Source organism: Kogia breviceps, chromosome 5 (genome assembly GCF_026419965.1).
Source record: "Kogia breviceps isolate mKogBre1 chromosome 5, mKogBre1 haplotype 1, whole genome shotgun sequence".
Taxonomy (NCBI): domain Eukaryota; kingdom Metazoa; phylum Chordata; class Mammalia; order Artiodactyla; family Physeteridae; genus Kogia; species Kogia breviceps.
Genome location: NC_081314.1, coordinates 92,125,137 through 92,147,248, shown reverse-complemented (window position 1 = coordinate 92,147,248; position 22,112 = coordinate 92,125,137). Strand labels below are relative to the sequence as shown.

The 22,112-nt window shown below is 41.7% G+C and overlaps 1 protein-coding gene across 43 annotated transcripts in view; it reads left to right on the top strand.

Annotated features, from left to right (window-relative positions):
• Window positions 1-3,289: 3,289 nt before the first annotated feature.
• The window catches only part of PHLDB2 (pleckstrin homology like domain family B member 2), a 135,824-nt gene continuing 117,001 nt past the window's right edge, over window positions 3,290-22,112 (top strand). For 20 of the 43 annotated variants that reach the window (XM_067034679.1, XM_067034676.1, XM_067034674.1 and 17 more), the window contains exon 1: window positions 3,290-4,101. In XM_067034679.1, the coding sequence (XP_066890780.1) occupies window positions 3,897-4,101 (205 nt within the window). In that variant the 5' untranslated portion in view covers window positions 3,290-3,896. Of the gene's footprint in view, window positions 4,102-4,362; window positions 4,439-22,112 lie in introns of those variants that run through there. The other 23 variants (XM_067034681.1, XM_067034691.1, XM_067034675.1 and 20 more) reach the window with 4 other exon arrangements.

Sequence of the window (22,112 nt, the reverse complement as noted above, 5' to 3'; positions counted from 1 at the left end):
TTCACCTTTCCTTAGCTGAGAGGGGTGGCTAAAGAAAAGTACCATCAGGTACTGTAACCACTACAGATCCTACTGAAGGGAAGAGGGAAGGAAGTTCTTCTGTGTAGTTTACAACAGAATATCCCTGGTGGACAACAGGGAATGGCAGACAGAGGTAGGTGTGGCTGGATCTGTGATTAAATAGGTGACTTTGTTTTAAAGAACCCAGGACATAGAAGAAGTAGAAGGACAGAGCTCATTTCTTTTTATTTTTTCTTTCCATTAAAAAAAATACCATCGTAACGATAAAAAAATTCTGGTAATAACAATTATTGCAATAATAATAGGTGTTAAATTCTGAGTGCCTTCTATACATTTTAAGATGTTGGGGTCTGCTTTTCACATTTAACATAACCCTTGTACCTTGTTGATCTCTTCTATCTTAGGTTGCCGTGGCATTATGAAAACTATTGAAAACCATACTACCTCATTGGAAGTGAGATGTTTTGCTGAGTTTAGTCACTTTTAAAAATCACATTAGGGCTTCCCTGGTGGCGCAGTGGTTGCGAGTCCGCCTGCCGATGAGGGGGACATGGGTTCGTGCCCCGGTCCGGGAGGATCCCACGTGCCGCGAAGAGGCTGGGCCCGTGAGCTATGGCCGCTGGGCCTGCGCGTCCGGAGCCTGTGCTCCGCAGCGGGAGGGGCCGCAGCAGTGAGAGGCCCGTGTAACGCAAAAAAAAAAAAAAAAAATCACATTAAATGAATACTCTTTGAGCCCCTTCCATGCATCAAGTCTTGGAGTGTAGGTCACATAAATGTGAATAAAATGACCCCTCTAGCCTTCAAGGAGCTTGGCTATAGTAAAAGAGACAGAGATGTCAACAAATAAAACAGGACGGTGAAGGAAGGTCAATGAGGATCATTTTTTTTCTGGTCTAGTGATTTGGAATTACTCATTATACAGGTGTTTTCTCTGATATCATTCCTATTTAGAGAAGAGGTGGAGGGAAGTATTGAAGAGCATGAACTCTAGAACCGGGCTGCCCTGTGTCCAATTCTGCCTCTACAAACTTATTAGCTGAGTGACCATTTACTTCTCTGTGCCTCACCCTTTTCACTTATAAAATGGAAGTAGTAACAGTACTTACCTCAAAGCGTTGTTATAAGGATTAAACTAATTAAGACTGTAGTATATTTGGACAAACACCTGGCACATACAGTAACTATTGCTCTCAATAACTGTTAGCTATATTTTCTTAGGTATGAATATTGTCAACCTAACTATGGCCATTCTAGGTGTGTTGTGTTGGTAAACATTCTCCTCAGAACCTTAGAGGGAGAACGACTGTCTCTGAGATGTCTGTCTAGTCAGGAGTCTTGCTGGTATCGTTCAAGGCCAGGAAATGTTTGCACCCATAGTGCTTTGGGTCAAAGTCATTCATTTTTGAGCACCAACCACATGCCAGGCATCGTTTTAGGAGTACTGTGGCTATATCACTGGAGAGAGCAGACAAAAATCCCTCCCTGCACAGAACTTACATTCTAGTGAGGTGAGTCAGATAATAAGCACAATAGAGAAATACATTTTATAATATGATCATTCTGTCATTAAAAATAATAAAGAAAGCTCACCAGTATGTGGAACGCCTTTTAAATTTTAAGTAGAGTGGTCAGGGTAAACCTGAGGAACATGGGACGTTTGAGCAGTGTCTTAAAGGAAGTGAGAGAGTAAGCCATACTGGTGCTTGGGGTGGGGGAGGAATTCCAGGCAGAGAGGACAGCTAGCACAAAGGCCCTGGGATGGAAGCATACTGTCTAGGACTCTAGTCCAGGAATATCGAGGAGGCCATTATGGCAGGAGCTAAGTGAGTGAAGTGAAAGAAGTAGGAGCTGAAATCAAAGTATGCCACATCACGTATTGTCCTTCTGGGCCATTCTATAGCCTTTAGCTTTAGCCATGATTGAGATGGGGACCATTGCAGGGTTTTGAGCAGAGGAGTGATATGAGTTGTCTCAATGTTTAAAAACGATCGCTCTGGCAGTGTGTTGAAAACTTCCTTCATGGGGACAAAAGTTGAAACAGGGCAAGGATAAAGTCAAGATGTGATGGTAAATTAGGGTGTTAATTAACAGTGGAGGTGGTTAAGTAGTTGAATTTTGGATTTATTTTAAGAGTAGAGCTGAAAAAATGTTTTCTGATGGATTGGATTTGAAATGTGAGAGAAACAGAAAAGTCAAGGATAACACCAAGCTTTTTGGCCTGATATGAGGAAAACTTCATTGGGGACAGGGTGGTTGGGAGACAGAAGGAGGAATTTCAGGATTTCAGTGTCAGAAATGTTATGTGGGAGTAGCCTAGTAGGCATCTAACTGGGCAATAGCCTGGAGCCTGCAGTTCAAGAAGAGATGGTCAGGCTGGAGTTAAAATTTGGGAGTTATTACCACATATGTGATATTTAGTGTTGTGAGATCACCAAGGGTGTGAGTGTAGATAGACAAGAGATCCAAAGTCCGAACTCTGGCGACTCTACTGCTCAGACACTGGGAGAAGAGAAGGGACCAGCAAGCAATCTTCTTCCCAAAGAAGACTGAGAAGGAGCAAGCAATCGGGCAGGAAAAAACAAAAACAAAAACATGAAAGTTGTGGAAGTCCAAATAAAAAAAGGAAAAAGTGTTCCACAATTGATTTCTGATGATAGTTCGAGTGGGATGAGCCCTGAGAAAATGTCCAGTTTAGGAGTTTGACCTTGACAGGAGGAGTTCTACGGGACAGAGTAGAAGCAAAAGCCCAATTGGAATAAATGGGTAGAGAAAGCTTGGAGATAGCTTTTCTTAACAACTCTAAAGGAGTTTTGCTCTGGCTGAGCAGAAAAAAAGGGGCAAGTGGCTGGAGGGGGAAGTGGATTCAAGAGAGAGTTTTTGGTTTTTAAGATGGGAGAAATAACACGATTTTATGGTGACGGGGTGATCCAATTGGGGAAACTGCTGGAGCACTTAAGTGTTGGATTGATTCCTGTATGTTTCTGTGGGGAAAAGAGCCAAGACAGGGGAAACTAATTCCTATAAAATACCAAGCAGTTCATAGGTGAGCCTTTCCTTTGAAATAGAAGTCAGACTTTTACTTGCACAAATGAAAAGTGCATTATAAATCAGCTATTTGTTGAGTGCCTACTGAGTGCCACTCGTGGTGTCAGGGACTTTGTATACATATCCGGAAGCTTACTAACCATCCTGAACATCAGCTATCATTGTCACTATACTGTTAATGACATTGTTGCTAGGAGCTAAAACGACTTGGCCAACCAAAGCCACAGTGATCATAAATTAGTCTGCACTTTATTGTGCTCTTTCTTGCTGTTGTGAGTTCCGCGAGGGCCGACGACCTGCCTCTTTGTAAGCCCAGAGATTCACCCAGAACTTGGAAGAGGTTCACTCACACTCATTCGTGCGGAGATCGACTGAGGCCGCCCTGGGTCCAGTTGGTCCCTTTCCGTGGAAACACCCGCCGTTCGCCTCAGCGTTGTTTTCATTGGTTGCGGCAACGAGAAAAACACGTTGGAAAATATAGAAACTTTCAAGAGAAGTAACTGAAAGGACATCAGTACAAGTTAGTTTAAAATCCTCCGCTGAGGCCGTTCCCCAACAATTTTGCAAAACTGCTTTTCTGACGCATTAGGTACCTGCCCGCGGGCGAACTGTCGGGAGGAGGTGCGGTCACCTGGAGTTTCCCGGTAGAAACCTCACCGTCGGGCGAGGAAATCGTCGCTCGAGGACGTGTACCCACCCGCCCTCTTCCAGCTCATTAGGAAAGCCTGCCACGAGGTTTCTACCACGCGGCTGTAAACGCGGCTCCGAGAAGCTGGCGCCCCGTGATGGGGCGACCAGCCAGACCCCTGCTGCAGCAGTAAAAGCCCCAAATGCAAACTGCCTGGCACCTTCACCGACTTCACTGCTCTGAGTCCCTCGGTGCCCGCCGCGGTGGTTACGAAGGGGGCCGGGGCACAGGACCGAGCCGCGCGGAGCCCACCACCGCAGCCCGAGGGGGACCGCACCCGGCGGCTGGGTGCCCGCAGCGCGCCTTCCCTCCCTCGCCCTGGGGACCCGGCCGCGCCGACGCGTCAGGTGAGGAGGAGGCGGCGGCCGGCGGGGTGGAAGGGGCCGCGCAGGCTCCGCGCGTCCGGGCCTCATCCCCCGGGCGCTGCCTCCCCCGCCGCCGAGTTGGTCGCCGCCCGTTTGCGCGGCCGAGGGTTGTGGGCGGAGAGGAGGCAGTGGCCGCCGGGGCCAGGAGGGGCGCGCTGGCTGCGCACCGCGCGTGCAGAGTGGCCGGGCGGCTGCGGCTGGGGCTGCGGCGGGGCCGGGGGTCCGGGGCCGGAGGGAGGGTGGGAGGGAGGCGGGGCGAGGGCCAGACGAGGGCGGCTGGGGCCGGCGGAGAGCGGCGGCGCGGAGGGAAGATGAGACGGTGAGTGGGTGCCGGGGACGCAGAGTTTCTTGCTTCTCTTGTAGGACAAAAGCCTGGGCTGGGGTTAGCAGAACCTGGGCTGAGCAGCCTCTGTGGCCCCGAACCCCAAGAATGGGTGGACCTCGGTTGAGAGGATCCTGGGGAGGGAGTGGCGGGGTGGAAGAGCAGCTCACAGAACGGTTGTAGGAAACGGGCGGGACCTGGGGGAGCCGGAGGCAACTTTTGCCGAGAAGTCTGGAATACCCAAGGAGGGAAGGATCGGGATCTTGGGGCTAGAGCTGCTTTGTCGCCGTGGGCGGAGGAAAGAGAGTCCGCTGCTGGACGGTATGGGCGCGGAATTCAGAAAAGACCCCCTCCCCCAAATATCTAGCTAGCTGCCCTCCTGGCTCACTTTGTTTGAAGAGTGGGGCTCACTAGTTTGAACCGCCCATAGACTCAAATTCCTATTTGGCCTTGGGTGCCCCCCCAAATTTATGGTGGGGCGGTCTCCGCACCCCTAGAGATAGCGGCTGGAAGTAGAGAATGTTTTGAACCCCTGTTTCACCCGCGCCCGGCACGGCCGAGGCGCAGCTGAAATGTTCGCTGGTACATTGAATAACTTAGCTCAGCAGTCATCACTTATTAAAGCGCCGAGGACCTGGCTGACTCCCGCCACCGCCAGGAAATTAAAAGGCTGACAGGCTGTCGCTTCCAGACTTGGGGTTTCCTGTTTGAAAGAGCTTCGGAAGTCGAACCTGCTACCCATCTACCTTTCTCATGTAAAAGCGGGAACTGCGCCCTCAGCCTTTCATGTCGGTAGACTTTCCCGGGGCTGGAAATTCTCTCTCCTGGCCCTGCCCTCATCCCTAGAAGTCTTTCTCCTGCTGCTCTAAAGAAGCTCTCAAGAATTCTAGAATGCACAGCTAGTCACAGCCAGACGCAGCTGGGAGTGGAACTAGGAGAGGCATAAAAATGTGGCGTGCTTTTAGTGTAAATATATGTCAGTCACATTTCCCATCATTGTATGAATGTATTAATTACAGATATTTATTTTCAAGTATTGGACGCGTAACTTTAAGCTTCCTAGTTTGGCTTAATTTAGGCGTTCGAGATATGTCTCCGAGATTCTAACATCTGAATTTAGCTGGGAGAGGTCTAAATGAAGTTCACAGTTTCAGAGTGTTAGTTAAACTTTTGCCCTGAGAGCTCTTGAATTCTTGGTTCCTGGTAGGATAGCAACAGAGTAGTTGGATTTGGGATAAATAAACCTTTAGAGTTGCCCACTATTTTAACAGAATGGCTACATCCCCGGTACCATTGCCCTCAATTGTGTAAATATTTGTCTGAATAAAGAGCTAAGGTTCTTTGAAAAGTAACAGTTGTGTCTATTCATGATTCCCTTTTCATATCCTGGGCTTAACTTATTTAAAAGGTTTTGTGTTTTATTTTATTGTTTTAGTTTTACATATTTAATGTTGAAATGTAAACATTATATGTACTTGAGAAACTCTGTAAAGTCCCCAAAACGTTTATAATTCAGGTTTCCTTTAAAAGTGAGGGGGAATAGAGCTTTTGCTCTTAGTTGACTAGTGTAGCCTTCATCTCCTGAGACCCAGAGGTTTGCAAATCCCAGCCTTTTTCACAAATGAAAAAATGAGATGTTTGGCTAGGAGTAGCCATCATTTCAGTTTGCAGGCTTCAATCTGTTTCATGCAACTGGCAGATGCTGTTCTTTTGGGCTGAGGACTGACTTTAGGGGGTGTCTCTTGGATCCCCATTTGAAGTGAGGGAGGAAAAGATACCTGGGAAATTTGCCTAAGAGCTTGCTACCTCCTATCTTAAAGAACACCAGACGAAAGCTGGAACTCTTTAGCAACCTTTTCAGAAATAGTTTATTTACTGGCTTTTGCACAAGAGAGGGAAGAAAAAGCTGAAGTGATAAACCCACCACTGGCTTTTGCTGTTTTCCTCAAAGCCCTATTTTGAGGTCTGTACTGTAATGCAGGGGTTGATTCTGGAGTGCACCAGAGGACTTGCTGTGAAAAACGTGATTGCTTTTAAATACTTTTAAAGAGCAGTTGAGGTTATGACTCTATGCTAATTCTCAACCCTTAGCAGAAAGGCGGTTGGTTCTATGAATAACTTGGAAAGACAGTGGTTTTGTACATCTTCCAAGTGGAATACATGTGCTTTATAAATCTGACTCTTAGATCTTGATGTACTTTACTTATTAACTGTGTGAATGTCATCTGTTTGAAACAAAAACAACTTTTAAGTGAGGTGCTTTATTATAAAGTCCTGGTGTACACAACAGCTGTGGTTCTGAATGGAGGCGGGTGGAGTGGGGGTAATTTGCTCCCCAGGGGTTATTGGCCAGTGTCAGGAAACATTTTTGGTTGTCCCAACTGGGGGCAGGGGACAACCGCAGTTGCCAACTGGGGCTGGCCTCTAGTGGGTAGAGGCCTCAGATGCTGTGTAATAACCTGTAATGCACAGGACACACAAACAATGAATATCTAGCCCCAAACTCTTCACTAGGGTATTACCTTGAGGGCATATGTTAACAAGATTAGGGATCTTAATCTAATTTGGATCTTCAAGAAACTGACTGTATTCTTGCTCAACACAGAGAGACCTTTTTGTCTGCAGCAGATTCTTTTGTCCTTGGCATTAAGAGTCTTAATATACCGTAGATGTGAAGGAACTTGTGTTCACTGACTTTGAGTTGGATTAAAATTACAGAATTTTGGAGTGCTACAGTGCAAGGGAGCCTCAGAGATCACTGAGCTCAACCTTTTTGTTTTATAGACACAAAAACTGAGATGCCCAGAGATAGTGACTGGTAAAGTCTCAAGTGTGTTAGTGACAGATGTTAGTTTTAGATACAACCCAGCATTAGAGAATTTAGAAACTGATATTCAGGCAAATGTAAGTTTTTAAAAAATGGACCTGACCCTTTGTGAGAATTTAGGGGTCACATTCTCTGTGAGGAAATAAATAAACTCTTTGATGGGGGAAGGGTAGCATTAGCCATGGTGACTGTGGAGCATATGCCTGGGTGTGTCAGCCCCAAGAAGAACATAATTCTATTGTGTGACCTGTGACACTCCACGTCTGATGCCTGCACCATCCTTCCCATGGCAAAGTGGGCAACAGATGGTTCCACATTCATAGCAGATGCTATGGTACAAAACAGAACATTTGAGGTTTTTTGTCCCTCCCTGCCTTATGGGTTAAGAGTAGAGGGCATGAATGGATAGGGTTGTCTTGGACAGAAGAGAGGATGAGAGAGGCCTCCTGAATACAGAGTTAAAAGAGACACCTGGCATATAAGGAAATGAGCATGCTTTGGGGCAGTTGTGAGGGATATTCATAAGTTGATGAGTGGATATGTAAGATAAATGTGATATTTGCGTAGAACTTGGGTTAGGAATCTGAAGACATTTCAAGCTTGGCACTTCTTTGGGGGAATAGGGCAAAATAATAATGGGGTTAAAAGGAATCTCAGAAATCCTCTTATCTGAATCTGCTCACTTGGCTAGTGAGAACCTCGTAACTACTGTTTCATTGTACTTTCTTGTACAACCCCCAGTCTGTATCTTTCCATCTGTTTACTTAGTGGGGAAGAAAATGATAGTAATATAAAGTTTTTGTTCATTTTCTGGGAGAGTGTAAAAAGCATGTATTTGTGAATAGCTCTGCTTATAGAAAGGAGTTATCTCAAAGAGCTTTTGACGATCAGAAAAGTTGTGCACATATGGCTGCTCTCACATTTTACGTTACTACGATTACCCATTAGTCCTGTGATTATGGATTTTAGTTGTGTGCTAAGTGGTCCCACCATGGTACTTATAATCCTCAAATCTGGGAGGTTCTGGAAATATAGGAGAAATTTTTAGTGTGCCTTTCTTGGAAGAGCTCCGAACCTCGCTGTGGTAGGTTCTTATCATTTTGACAACTAGCCAGTGGGTGTACCTCAAAGCCGAGTACATAGTAGTATATTTAGAAATGATTCAGAAGTGATGACTTTTTAAAGAGGGCTGCTCTCTGCAGGTGCTGCAGTAAAGGGGTATAGCACCCTTTTCATGATCACCTTTCATGTAGTCATTCTTGTTACTTATTTTTCAGGTGATGGAAGAGAAGATGGGTTTGTTTTTTTATAATTGTTGGCTGGAAATACTTGTTGGCATTTGATTAATGTGACTCTTCTCTTTTGAAAGTGAATAAAACCGAAAAGGGTAGCTCAGGTTTTCAAATCCCTTCAAAATGAGTATTTAGTAAAAGGCAGAACTTGTTTCTGCCGCCCCGAAATTCGAACCTCCTAAGGGTTAATTTTCAGAGTTGTTTTCATGATATTTAGGAATGTTTTTAGATGTTGAAAAGGAAGGTTTGTGCTGTATCTGCTTTAAAGGCAAGATTGTTATCTATAGCAGCTAATGATCAACAGGGGAAACCCAAGTATAAAAATCATTTTTATTGAAATTCAGTGGGAAGGCTAGGGGCTGGAGAAGCTTGCCATGCAAAGAAACAGGTAAATAAGGTATAGAGTAACAGGCTAAGTTATCTGGAGACTTTTTTGAGAGGTTTTTTACAAGAGATATTTGTTTTGCTTACTGTGAGTGGGTTGAGTTTATTAGATGAACTCCTTTTCCTTACTTTGCAAATTAAGGGGAAGAAAAAGTTTGCTCATGCCTATATTTAATATTGTTACCTCAAGCAGGGTCAGCTTTTTCCAAGATTTGCTGCTAAATCTAGAGTTCAGTGGAAATCAGTGTTGATCATCTTAGAATATTTTGTTTGCATGCAGCATGTGACCTCTCCAGATGGCAATGTGCTTGTGGAATCAGCATAAGGAATGGCAAAAAAGCTAAAAGTTACAATCTTTCTCCTCAATTTGTTTCTTGAGCACTGTATTGCTAAAACAAGGGCAGGTAAAAGCAAAGGAAAGCCAGCTTCTGCATTCGTTTGCTCAGTTCAGATGCAGCCTGAGTAGTGCTTCATAGTCAAGAGATATTCATAGGGGACTGGGAAGTGAGGTCTGGCTGCCACACTGCTTACATCATTGCAGAAGTAGGTTTATGAAAACATATTTAGTAAGGAAATTGCAAGCCATGGGAATGTAGACAAAATATTTCTTATACATCATGCTGAATCAAATAGCCGTATTATATTATACTAACATAACTCTGACCAGGCCTTCTTCCCACTATGTTATGCTGAAATAATTTACCATGCCCTTGGAATGTCATGGGCAACCGCACTGGTGCAATCTCTTCCCAGTTAGGTAGCTGCCACCTTATCACTAAAACATGTTTCTGTTCTGTAGTCATTTCCATTTCCTGCGTTGTATAACTGGCACTCCTGTGTTATTTAACCTGTGTCTATGGGAGCCTAGAAGGTTGGAGCAGAAAGAACATCTAGTTCACCCTCACCATTTTAAATATGGGGAAACCTCTGCTAAAACAAGGTGAAGAGAGGCCAAGGGATCTGCTCTGGCTCTTTATTCTGTTGGTTATTTTGGCAGAACCAGGACGAGGGTCAGGTATCGTGACTCATGTTCCTGGCAGTCTGTCCCGTATTTTTTGCACTAGATTGGCCATTACAATAAAAATAACATCCTAATGTAACCATGTCCTTTATTAGGGCTTTTGGTCAGATATAAAATACAGCACTGATTAAATTTAGTGTAGTCAGTTGTTTACTGACCTCTGCTGGTTCAAGTCCTTTTTCCTTTTCCTTCCAAGCAAAATAAATGGTTAAAAGGTAGGTCGCAGCAAAGGGAAATATTGTCTATAACACCCACTTTGCATAACCTACAGTTAAGTAATGAAGAGATGGTATCATTATTGTTTTGTTTACTTTAGAGTATTTTTAAAACCCATCCACTCAGTTTTTGAGTTAAAGGGAAAAACATTATGACCATGGGTGATGTGGTCACCTTGTGTTTTTTCCATCCCTCCTGAGCCTACTTATTCCCTGACTATTCCCAATAAGTATTGGGTAAGGGAATGGAGAATAGTACATTTGGATTTGGTGAATGTTACCTTGAAAAAATAGAAGCTGACTCTGAAGAGAATGTATTTTGATCGGTAGTGTGGAATGGGGACAGGATGCTGTAAAGATCAGAGTTTGCTCCCACCAACTCTCAGCTTCCAATTCCAGCCCATAGGGGTGGTTTCAGGGTCAAGAGAGAGCATCTTCACCCCATGTGATCCCAGAGTCAATATTTTTCTTGCATAAATTGGTTTTAGAGGATGCTTTTTCCTGGAATACCCCTCTGCTTCAGGAAGTAAATCTGAAGCACAGGTGCACACAGACATTCAAGACCTCCAATTTAGTTATTCCATGACTCTCTGCTTCTTGGCTTTGTCTCACTGTGGTGATCACATAATACAGGAGGTTTCTTCAGAGGCTACAGTCAAAATCACCTAAACCTGGGGATGAATTATGCCAATGATCAGGAATAAGAAACATCTGAAAATATTTGCTTTACTTGGGAAAATTTTAGAAACCTTTATCTTCAACTAAAGCTATCTTAGGATTCTATAAAGAACCCTGAAAATATGGGTCTGTAATTTCCTACCTAAAAGACTCTCCCACTTTCAGAGAAGCCATCACATAATTTAAGAATCTATAAAGTGTGTTGGTCTCTGTCTTAACATAAATATGGAAGGGTGTGTGTGTGTGTTTTAATGGGTTTTTGAGGCTGAAATTCTTCAAGATATGGCAGGTTTGTCAGTTTTTGTGTTTACATTTTAACTTTCTTAAGAGGTGGGTTTTATTTGAATATGCATAGTAATGAAATTTAGATACTGTGACCTACCATTATCTTGCAAGTATCTGAAATATAATGGCCTGATACTTGTAATCTAGACAATGCATTTCCTTTCAGATTTCTCCAAGGTACTTAAAAAAAAATCCGCTTTTAGGAGCTTAATTCAATATGATAGAGGGTTAGTATTTTGTACTTTTTAAAAAATCAGAAAAAAATAATAATAAAAATTAAAAAATCAGGGCTTCCCTGGTGGCGCAGTGGTTGAGAATCCGCCTGCCGATGCAGGGGACACGGGTTCGTGCCCCGGTCCGGGAAGATCCCACATGCCGCTGAGCGGCTGGGCCCGTGAGCCATGGCCGCTGAGCCTGCGCGTCCGGAGCCTGTGCTCCGCAATGGGAGAGGCCACAACAGTGAGAGGCCCGCAAAAAAAAAAAAAAAAAAAAAAAAAAAAAAAAAAAAAAATTAAAAAATCAGCCAGGAGCCACTGCATGAACACGTCCTTCTTTGTAAAGTGAGCCACTATCGTTTTTAAGTCAGTATATATTCATATATTTTTATTCATATTGGTTTTCGGAATGCACACATCTTTTACTTTTTAAATATTTTATTATGGAAAATTTTAAACATGCATAAAAATTAAAAGAATAATGCAGTGAAATCCCATGTACCCATCATTCAGTTTCAACAGTTATCTATATATGCTAATATAGTTTCATCTGTAGACCTTACTTCCCCCCAAACATAGATTGTTATAAAGCAAATTCCAAATACTGTAGTATTTTATTGATAAAAAATTTAAAATATAAATCTAAGAGCTTAGGATTTTAAAAAATACAGCAAATCATTATCGCACCAAAAAAAATGGCAGTAATTAAAATATCTTTTTTCCAGTAAGTGTTCAGATTCTCTGATTGTCACATAAAATTTTTGTTTAATAGTTGGATTGTTCAAAACAGGATCCAAACAAGGTCTACATATTGCATTTAATTGTTAATTGGTGTATCTCCTGGGTCTTTTTAAATCTAGAACAGTTCCCTCTCTTATTTTTTTTCCTTGCCATTTGCTGGTTGAAGACATTGGTTATTTTTCTGTAGACTTCCCCATGTTTTAGATTTAAGTGATACTGTCTCCATAGTGTTATTTAATGTATTCCTCTGTTCTTTGTATTTTCTGTAATCAGAGACACCATGCTTTTTTTAAAAAAAATTTATTTATTTATTTATTTTTGGCTGTGTTGGGTCTTCGTTGCTGCACACAGACTTTCTCTAGTTGCAGTGAGCGGGGGCTACCCTTGGTTGCGGTGCGTGGGCTTCTCATTCCAGTGGCTTCTCTTGTTGCGGAGCACGGGCTCTAGGCTCGCGGACTTCAGTAGTTGTGGCACGCAGGCTCAGTAGTTGTGGCTCATGGGCTCTAGAGCACAGGCTCAGTAGTTGTGGCACAGGGGCTCAGTTGCTCTGCGGCATGTGGGATCTTCCCAGACCAGGGCTTGAACCCGTATCCCTTGCATTGGCAGGCGGGTTCTTAACCACTGTGCTACCAGGGAAGTCTGGAGACAGCATGCTTTTAATTTGAGAACTTCCCTACCACATCATTCTGTTGAACTTAATTTATAATATATATATATATATATATATATATATATACTTATTACATTCATATTGTGTGTCTCCTTCAAATATTGCTAAAGCTGTTTTTTAGATTTTATTTATTTATACAGCAGGTTCTTATTAATCTATTTTATACATATTAGTGTATACATGTCAATCCCAATCTCCCAATTCATCCCACCCCACCCCCATCCCCCGCTTTCTCCCCTTGGTGTCCATATGTTTGTTCTCTACATCTGTGTCTCTATTTCTGCCCTGCAAACCGGTTCATCTGTACCATTTTTCTAGATTTCACATATATGCATTAATATACGATATTTGTTTTTCTCTTTCTGACTTACTTCACTCTGTATGACAGTCGCTAGGTCCATCCACATCTCTACAAATGACCCAATTTCGTTCCTTTTATGGTTGAGTAATATTCCATTGTATATATGTACCACATCTTCTTCATCGATTTTTCTGTTGATGGGCATTTAGGTTGCTTCCATGACCTGGCTATTGCTGCAATGAACATTGGGGTGCATGTGGCTTTTTTCTTTTTTTTTTAACATCTTTATTGGAGTATAATTGCTTTACAATGTTTTGTTAGTTTCTGCTGTACAACAAAGTGATATCAGCTATATGTATACATATATCCCCATATCCTCTCCCTCTTGCATCTCCCTCCCAGCATCCCTATCCCACCCCTCTATGTGGTCACAAAGCACTGAGCTGATCTCCCTGTGCCATGCGGCTGCTTCCCACTAGCTATCTATTTTACATTTGGTAGTGTGTATATGTCAATGCTACTCTCTCACTTCATCCCAGCTTACCCTTCCCGCCCCCCCCCGTGTCCTCAAGTACATTCTCTCTGTCTGCATCTTTATTCCTGTCTTGCTCCTAGGTTCATCACAACCATTTTTTTTTTTTACATTCCATGTATATGTGTTAGCATACAGTATTTGTTTTTCTCTTTCTGACTTACTTCACTCTGTATGACAGACTCTAGGTCCATGCACCTCACTACAAATAACTTAGTTTCGTTCCTTTTTATGGCTGAGTAATATTCCATTGTATATATGTACCATATCTTCTTTATCCATTTGTCTGTCAATGGGCATTTAGGTTGCTTCCATGACCTGGCTATTGTACATAGTGCTGCAGTGAACATGGGGATGCATGTGTCTTTTTGAATTATGGCTTTCTCTGGGTATATGCCCAGTAGTGGGATTGCTGGATCATATGGTAATTCTATTTTTAGTTTTTTAAGGAACCTCCATACTGTTCTCCATAGTGGCTGTATCAATTTACATTCCCACCAACAGTGCAAGAGGGTTCCTTTTTCTCCACACCCTCTCCAGCATTAGTTGTTTGTAGATTTTCTGATGATGCCCATTCTAACTGGTGTGAGGTGATATCTCATTGTAGTTTTGATTTGCCTTTCTCTAATAATTAGTGATGTTGAGCAGCTTTTCATGGGCCTCTTAGCCATCTGTATGTCTTCTTTGGAGAAATGTCTGTTTAGGTCTTCTGCCCATTTTGTGATTGGATTGTTTGTTTTTTTAATATTGAGCTGCATGAGCTGTTTATATATTTTGGAGATTAATCCTTTGTTGATTCATTTGCAAATATTTTCTCCCATTCTGAGGGTTGTCTTTTCATCTTGTTTATAGTTTCCTTTGCTATGCAAAAGCTTTTAAGTTTCATTAGGTCCCATTTGTTTATTTTTGTTTTCATTTACCTTACTCTAGGAGGTGGGTGAAAAAAGATCTTGCTGTGATTTATGTCAAAGAGTGTTCTTCCTATGTTTTCCTCTAAGAGTTTTATAGTGTCCAGTCTTACATTTAGGTCTTTAATCCATTTTGAGCTTATTTTTGTATATGGTGTTAGGAAGTGTTCTAATTTCATTCTTTTACATGTAGCTGTCAAGTTTTCCCAGCACCACTTCTTGAAGAGACTGTCTTTTCTCCATTGTATATCCTTGCCTCCTTTGTCATAGATTAGTTGACCATAGGTGTCTGGGTTTATCTCTGGGCTTTCTATCCTGTTCCATTGATCTATATTTCTGTTTTTGTGCCAGTACCTTACTGTCTTGATTACTGTAGCTTAGTAGTATAGTCTCAAGTCAGGGTGTCTGCTTCCTCCAGCTCCATATTTTTCCCTCAAGATTGCTTTGGCTATTCAGGGTCTTTTTTATCTCCATACAAATTATGCAATTTTTTGTTCTAGTTCTGTAAAAAATGACACTGGTAATTTGATAGGGATTGCAATGAATCTGTAGATTGCTTTGGGTAAAAAAAAAAAAAGCTTTTTCTGCGTCTATTGAGATGATCATATGGTTTTTATTGTTCAATTTGTTAATATGGTATATCACATTGATTGATTTGCATATATTGAAGAATCCTTGCATCCCTGGGATAAATTCCACTTGATCCTTTTAATGTGTTGTTGGATTCTGTTTGCTAGTTTTTGTTTTTTTTTTTTTGCGGTATGTGGGCCTCTCACTGTTGTGGCCTCTCCCATTGTGGAGCACAGGCTCTGGACGCGCAGGCTCAGCAGCCATGGCTCATGGACCTAGCCACTCCGCAGCATGTGTGATCCTCCCGGACTGGGGCATGAACCCATGTCCCCTGCATCGGCAGGCAGACTCTCAACCACTGCGCCACTAGGGAAGCCCTGTTTGCTAGTATTTTGATGAGAATTTTTTCATCTATATTCATCAGTGATATTGGTCTGTAATTTTCTTTTTTTGTAGTATTTTTGTCTGGTTTTGGTATCAGGGAGATAGTGATGGTCATAGTGGCCTCATAGAATGAGTTTGGAAGTGTTCCTTCCTCTGCAGTTTTTTTGAAGAGTTTGAGAAGGATGGGTGTTAGCTCCTGTCTAAATGTTTGATAGAATTCACCTGTGAAGCCATTTGGTCCTGGACCTCTGTTTGTTGGAAGATTTTTACTCACAGTTTCAAATTCATTCCTTGTGATTGGTCTGTTCATATTTTCTATTTCTTCCTGGTTCAGTCTTGGAAGTTATACCTTTCTAAGAATTTGTCCATTTCTTCGTGGTTGTCCATTTTATTGGCATAGAGTTGCTTGTAGTAGTCTCTTATGATGCTTTGTATTTCTTCAGTGTCCATTGTAACTTCTCCTTTTTCATTTCTAATTTTATTGATTTGAGTACTCTCCCTCTTTTTCTTGATGAGTCTGGCTAAAGGTTTATCAATTTTGTTTATCTTCTCAAAGAACCAGCTCTTTGTTTTATTGATCTTTGCTATTGTTTTCTTTGTTTTTGTTTCATTTATTTCTGCTCTGATCTTTATGATTTCTTTCCTTCGACTAACTTTGGATTTTTTTTGTTCTTTTTCTAGTTGCTGTAGGTGTAAGGTTACATTGTTTATTTGAGATTTTTCTTGTTTCTTGAGGTAGGATTGTACTGCTATATACTTCCCTCTTAGAACTGCTTTTGCTGCATCCCATAGGTTTTGGATTGTCGTGTTTTTGTTTTCATTTGTGTCTAGGTATTTTTTTATTTATTGTTTGATTTCTTTAGAGATCTCTTGGTTATTTAGTAAGGTATTGTTTAGCCTCCATGTGTTTCTGTTTTTTACGTTTTTTCCCTGTAATGGATTTCTAATCTCATAGGGTTGTGGTTGGAAAAGATGCTTGAGATGATTTCAGTTTTCTTAAATTTACTGAGGCTTGATTTGTGACCCAAGATGTGATCTATCCTGGAGAATGTTCCATGTGCACTTGAGAAGAAAGTGTAATCTGCTGTCTTCGGATGGAATGTTCTATAAATATCAATTAAATCTATCTTGTCTATTGTGTCATTTAAAGCTTGTGTTTCCTTATTCATTTTATGTCTGTATGATCTGTCCATTGGTGTTAGTGACGTGTTAAGGTCTCCCACTGTTATTGTGTTACTGTTGATTTCCTCCTCTATAGTTGTTAGCGTTTGCCTTATGTATTGAGGTGATCCTATGTTGGGTGCATAAATATTTATAATTGTTATATCTTCTTCTTGGATTGATCCCTTGATCATTATGCAGTGTCCTCCCTTGTCTCTTGTAACATTCTTTATTTTAAAGTGTGTTTTATTTGATATGAATATTGCTACTCCAGCTTTTTAAAATTTTCCATTTGCACAGAATATCTTTTTCCATCCCCTCCCTTTTAGTCTGTGTGTGTCCTTAGGTCTGAAGTGGGTCTCTTTTAGACAGCATATAGATTGGTCTTGTTTTTGTATCCTTTCAGAGAGCCTGTGTCTTTTGGTTGAAGCATGTAATCCATTTACATTTAAGGTAATTATCATTATGTATGTTCCTATTACCATTTTCTTAATTTTGGGGGGTTTGTTTTTGTAAGTCCTTTTCTTCTCTTGTGTTTCCCATTTAGAGAAGTTCCTTTAGCATTTGTTGTAAAGCTGGTTTGGTGGTGCTGAATTCTCTTAGCTTTTGCTTGTCTGTAAATCTTTTGATTTTTCCATCAAGTCTGAATGAGATCCTTGCCAGGTAGAGTAGTCTTGGTTATAGGTTCTTCCTCTTCATCACTTTAAATATATCGTGCCACTTCCTTCTGGCTTGTAGAGTTTCTGTTGAGAAATCAGCTGTTAACCTTATGGGAGTTCCCTTGTCTGTTATTTGTCATTTTTCCCTTGTTGCTTTTAATAATTTTTCTTCGTCTTTGATTTTTGCCAATTTATTACTATGTGTCTCAGTGTGTTTCTCCTTGGGTTTATCCTGCCTGGGACTCCCTGCCCTTTCTGGGCTTGGGTGGCAATTTCCTTTCCCATGTTAGGGAAGTTTTCAATTATAATCTCTTCAAATATTTTCTCAGGTCCTTTCTTTCTCTCTTCTCCTTCTGGGACCCCTATAATGTGAATGCTGTTGCATTTAATGTTGTCCCAGAGGCCTTTTAGGCTGTCTTCATTTCTTTTCATTCTTTTTTCTTATTCTTTTCCACAGCTGTGAATTCCACCATTCTGTCTTCCTAGTCAGTTATCCATTGTTCTGCCCTAGTTATTCTGTTATTGATTCCTTCTAGTCTATTTTTCATTTCAGTTATTGTATTGTTAATCTCTGTTTGTTCTTCTAGGTGTTTGTTCTTTAATTCTTTTAGGTCTGTGTTAAACGTTTCTTTTTGTTGTTGTTGTTTTTGGGTTTTTTTTGTGTGGTACGTGGGCCTCTTACTGTTGTGGCCTCTCCCGTTCTGGAGCACAGGCTCTGGACGCACAGGCTCAGTGGCCATGGCTCACGGGCCTAGCTGCTCTGTGGCATGTGGGATCTTCCCGGACCAGGGCACGAACCCATGTCCCCTGCATCGGCAGGCGGATTCTCAACCACTGCACCACCAGGGAAGCCCTGTTAAACATTTCTTGCATCTTCTTGATCTTTGCCTCCATTCTTTTTCCAAGGTCCTGAATCATCTTCACTATCATTATTCTGAATTCTTTTTCTGGAAGGTTGCCTATCTCCACCTCATTTATTCTTTTGTGTGTGGGAGTTATCTTATTCATTCATCTGGTACATAGTCCTCTGTCTTTTTATTTTGTCTCTCTTTCTGTGAGTGTGGTTTTTGTTCCACAGGCTGCAGAATTGAAAAGCTGTTTTAATAATGATATAAACACAAATGTGAGTCCAATTGGTAAAAGTCACATCTTGAATATTTAGATAAAAGTCAGGACTTTTGCAAGTGGAAAGGGAATTTGAATGACCCAAATGCTTTTTGAGGTTTTTCCTGTTTTCTGTCCTTCTTCCCCTACCTTCCTCACAGGCTGAAAAGAGTTATCACAGGAAGCATGCAGCCAAATTCCTTGGGTAGTCTAAAGTATGTGTAAAGTTCAGGCAGACAAGTCTTATTCAAGGGACTAGCACAAAATTGTTTAAACACCCTATAATTGATGTTTTACCCTCTTTACAAGAGTCCTCTAAGATTCTTAAGAATTCCTAATATAAAACAATCTAGACTTATTTAAAAGGAACCTCTGTCACAGGAGATAAAGATCCTCATTTGAATATGGTTTTTGCTTTTGATTGTGATTACCTTTAGGAAGCATTGGATACCATCTGGACTTCTTTTGACACAGCTTAGACTTCAGTGGGCTGGAGATGACAGAAAGGAATGATATCATGGGGTAGACTGATTTATTGTGATAGGAAGAGGCTGAAACTTTTTTCTTTTTCTTTTACTTTTTGTCATCACTTCTTCCATCTCTCATTTCCTCCTCCTATTCCCCATCACGCCCCAGTCCCTTCTGTGCTCCCTTCCTCCCTGTGGCATCATCTGATACTTTTGTTCTTTCCTTAATTATCTCCCTTACCTCTTCTTTTAGTTTTCAGAACATAATAAAGTAAAAATTCAAAAGGGAAAACAAGAAAACCAAGAAAGAAACTGTGTAATCAGTGTCCTGAGATCATATTGGCATTCCAGTGGTCCTCCCTTTCTCCCCAGCCTGCCATGCATCACCCTGACACCTGGCAAATTCTGAGGATGCCTCAACTTGCCTGGGTTCTGAAGAGCCTCCTCTGGCAGTCACAAAGTCTTTGTGCCTTTTAGACTGCTATGGGCATGTGGGCAGTGTATGTCTGTCTCTGTCTGTGAATGTGTGTCTGTCTGCATACAGTAAAATTTATTGTTGTAACAGGCTCAGTCTGCAAGAACAAAACATCCTCCTTATTCTTGGGTCTTTCTGAGAGATAAAAATGCCCTCCTTGGAGATTATCAATGTATGTACATGTATCTAGTAGATAATAATTATTTTGTTCATAAAGGCTGATCTTTAAATGACAGAGAACATGGCGCAAGGAATGAGGAATGAGAATCCATTTGGTGCTCTGTTTATTTGCAAAAAACCATTAAGGGCTCAGTGTCCACTAACAGAAGTTTGGTTTTTTGGTTTTGTTTTTTTCTTCCCTGCGCTGAGACGTAAAATTTTGAGTGTGGAGGAAGAGTTTAAAGGAACGGAGTTTAGGAGGCCAGGTTGCATGAATGGGAGATGAAGTTCTGTGGGGATGGATGTTGAGACAGTGGGAAGGTCCAGATTTAGGGATGCTTGCAAAACCTATGCATGGGGGCTTCTCTGGTGGTGCAGTGGTTAAGAATTCACCTGCCAATGCAGGGGACATGGGTTTGAGCCCTGGTCTGGGAAGATCCCACATGCCGCAGAGCAACTAAGCCTGTGCACCACAACTACTGAGCCTGCGCTCTAGAGTCCACGTGCCACAACTACTGAAGCCCACGCGCTTAGAGCCTGTGCTCCGCAACAACAGAAGTCACTGCAACGAGAAGCCCACACACCAGAACAAAGAGTAGCCCCCACTGTCTGCAACTAGAGAAAGCTGCACACAGCAACAAAGAACCAAAGCAGCCAAAATAAATAAGTAAAATAAATAAATTAAAAAAAACCAAACAAAACCTGTGCGTAGGAGGGGATATCTGATGAAGAGAGGATCTGGGAAAGTGTTTGCCAGTGGGTGTGGGGTTGTGTGGAGAGGTGTGGCTTGTGTGCAGAGAAGCAGGAGGCTGAGGATTTAGTGATGAAAGGAAATATTTGTGAAAAAGGAGGGTATATTTGCAAAGGCGGAGTTGAGAGGACTGAGGGTTTGTTTAACTGAGGATGGTGTTTGGATAACGGAGGGTGGGGAAAACAGGCTGCTTTTGGATTTCTGAAATGAGAATATTGCTGGAGAAGGAAGGAAGTGGTTGTTCCTGAAGCTTCTAAGTAGTCCCCCTCCCCCTTCATCATGTTTTCATGTTGGGATTAGTGGGAAAAGAGGGAGGTTTTTGTGTCCATTGTTCTCTGTTCTTAAGCTTGGAGTTTGGGGCTGAAATCGATTTCTTAGTTTTTCCTATTCAGTCCTCTAAAAGCTTCTTCCCTCAGGCACCACTGGTTACCACAAAATTCCCCCCCTCCCCTCCACCTCCCCAATGGCACTGCTTCTGACAGACTGCTCTAAGCTGGTGTCTGAATTCAATTACGTGTCATCAGTACGTGCTTTAAAACATTGCCATACGGTAAACATCAGTGCTGAAAGAGGCCAGCCTGTGGACCACCAGTGTGCTGGGAGAGCTTGAAACACCAGGCATCAACCACTGTCTGTGACAAAATATGCTCCCAGAGCCAGCACCTCAGCTCTAAGTCCCCTCATAAGAACGATAGAGACTCAAACTTTTTCATAAAGTGGAAATTTTCACCTAAACCCTCCTGATTTTTTTTTAAGATTCTTTTTCTGAATTTACTTCTGTAATCTACATCCATCCCCTTTCCCCAGCAATATGAAAAGATTTCCACTTTCCTATCACTTGCTCTTGCACTCCCCCTTCGATTAATTCCTGCTATATTGGATGATCCTGAGAAGTGTTTGCGCACGGTGATGTAAAATGACAAGTAAAATGTTGTATAATTTAAGAATTCTCCAAACTCTTGGTATAAATTATCTGGAAAACTGCATTTATATATATAGGCCAGACTTTAAGACTCCTACTTCTAATGCAACACACACAACACAACACAGTAAATACTTCATTTTAATTTGTTCATTTTTTAAAACTTTGCTCCCTGGGTGTGTCTTCATTGTCTTGAAACCAAGATCCCTACAACTCTGGCCATCACAGTGCTCTGAAGTCACCATTTGTGACTTACAGTTTGGATGGGATTAGCTTCACTGTGGTGTTACTTGGTACAAATGGAGCAGGAGAATTATATTTTAAAACATATACCAGCATTGTGCCAAAGAAGAAGATTCTACCAAGAAACTTTCAAACATGATCCCTGAGATTAGTTTTTCCAGTAATTTTCTTCTTAAGGGAGAATGTACTGTGACTGTACCACTTTCCGTGGTACCTTCCAGAGATCTCTAAATGACTCCTGGCATTTTCTAATCGACAATGAGATGATATACATTTCAGGTGATAAAATAACAAGAGAGCTCGGGAGGGATTAAATTTATGGATTGGAAAGTAAACACAAATGTTTCAACACACATTAACTTCTTTCCTGTTTAGACGACCTGGTGTTGTCTCTTCTTTCAGATGGGCACCAGATGCCTTCTTCCCTTCTCCACACCAGTTCTGTTTCTGTGTGTGTGCGTGCAGTATATGGAGCCATTAGTGCCCTTGGGGCTGTTTTGCTTCCACGATAACATAATGCAGTGATTTTATAATTTCCCTGAGACTTCTTTTTTGTTTACATAAAATCTACAGGAAAGCAAAAAGAAACACACCGGCGGAGATCAAGGAACCAGGCTAGAAACCTCGGAGAATTCTTCACCTTTCTTTTTTTTTTCTTTAGTTTTTTAATTTTTTAAAACATCTTTATTGGAGTATAATTGCTTTAC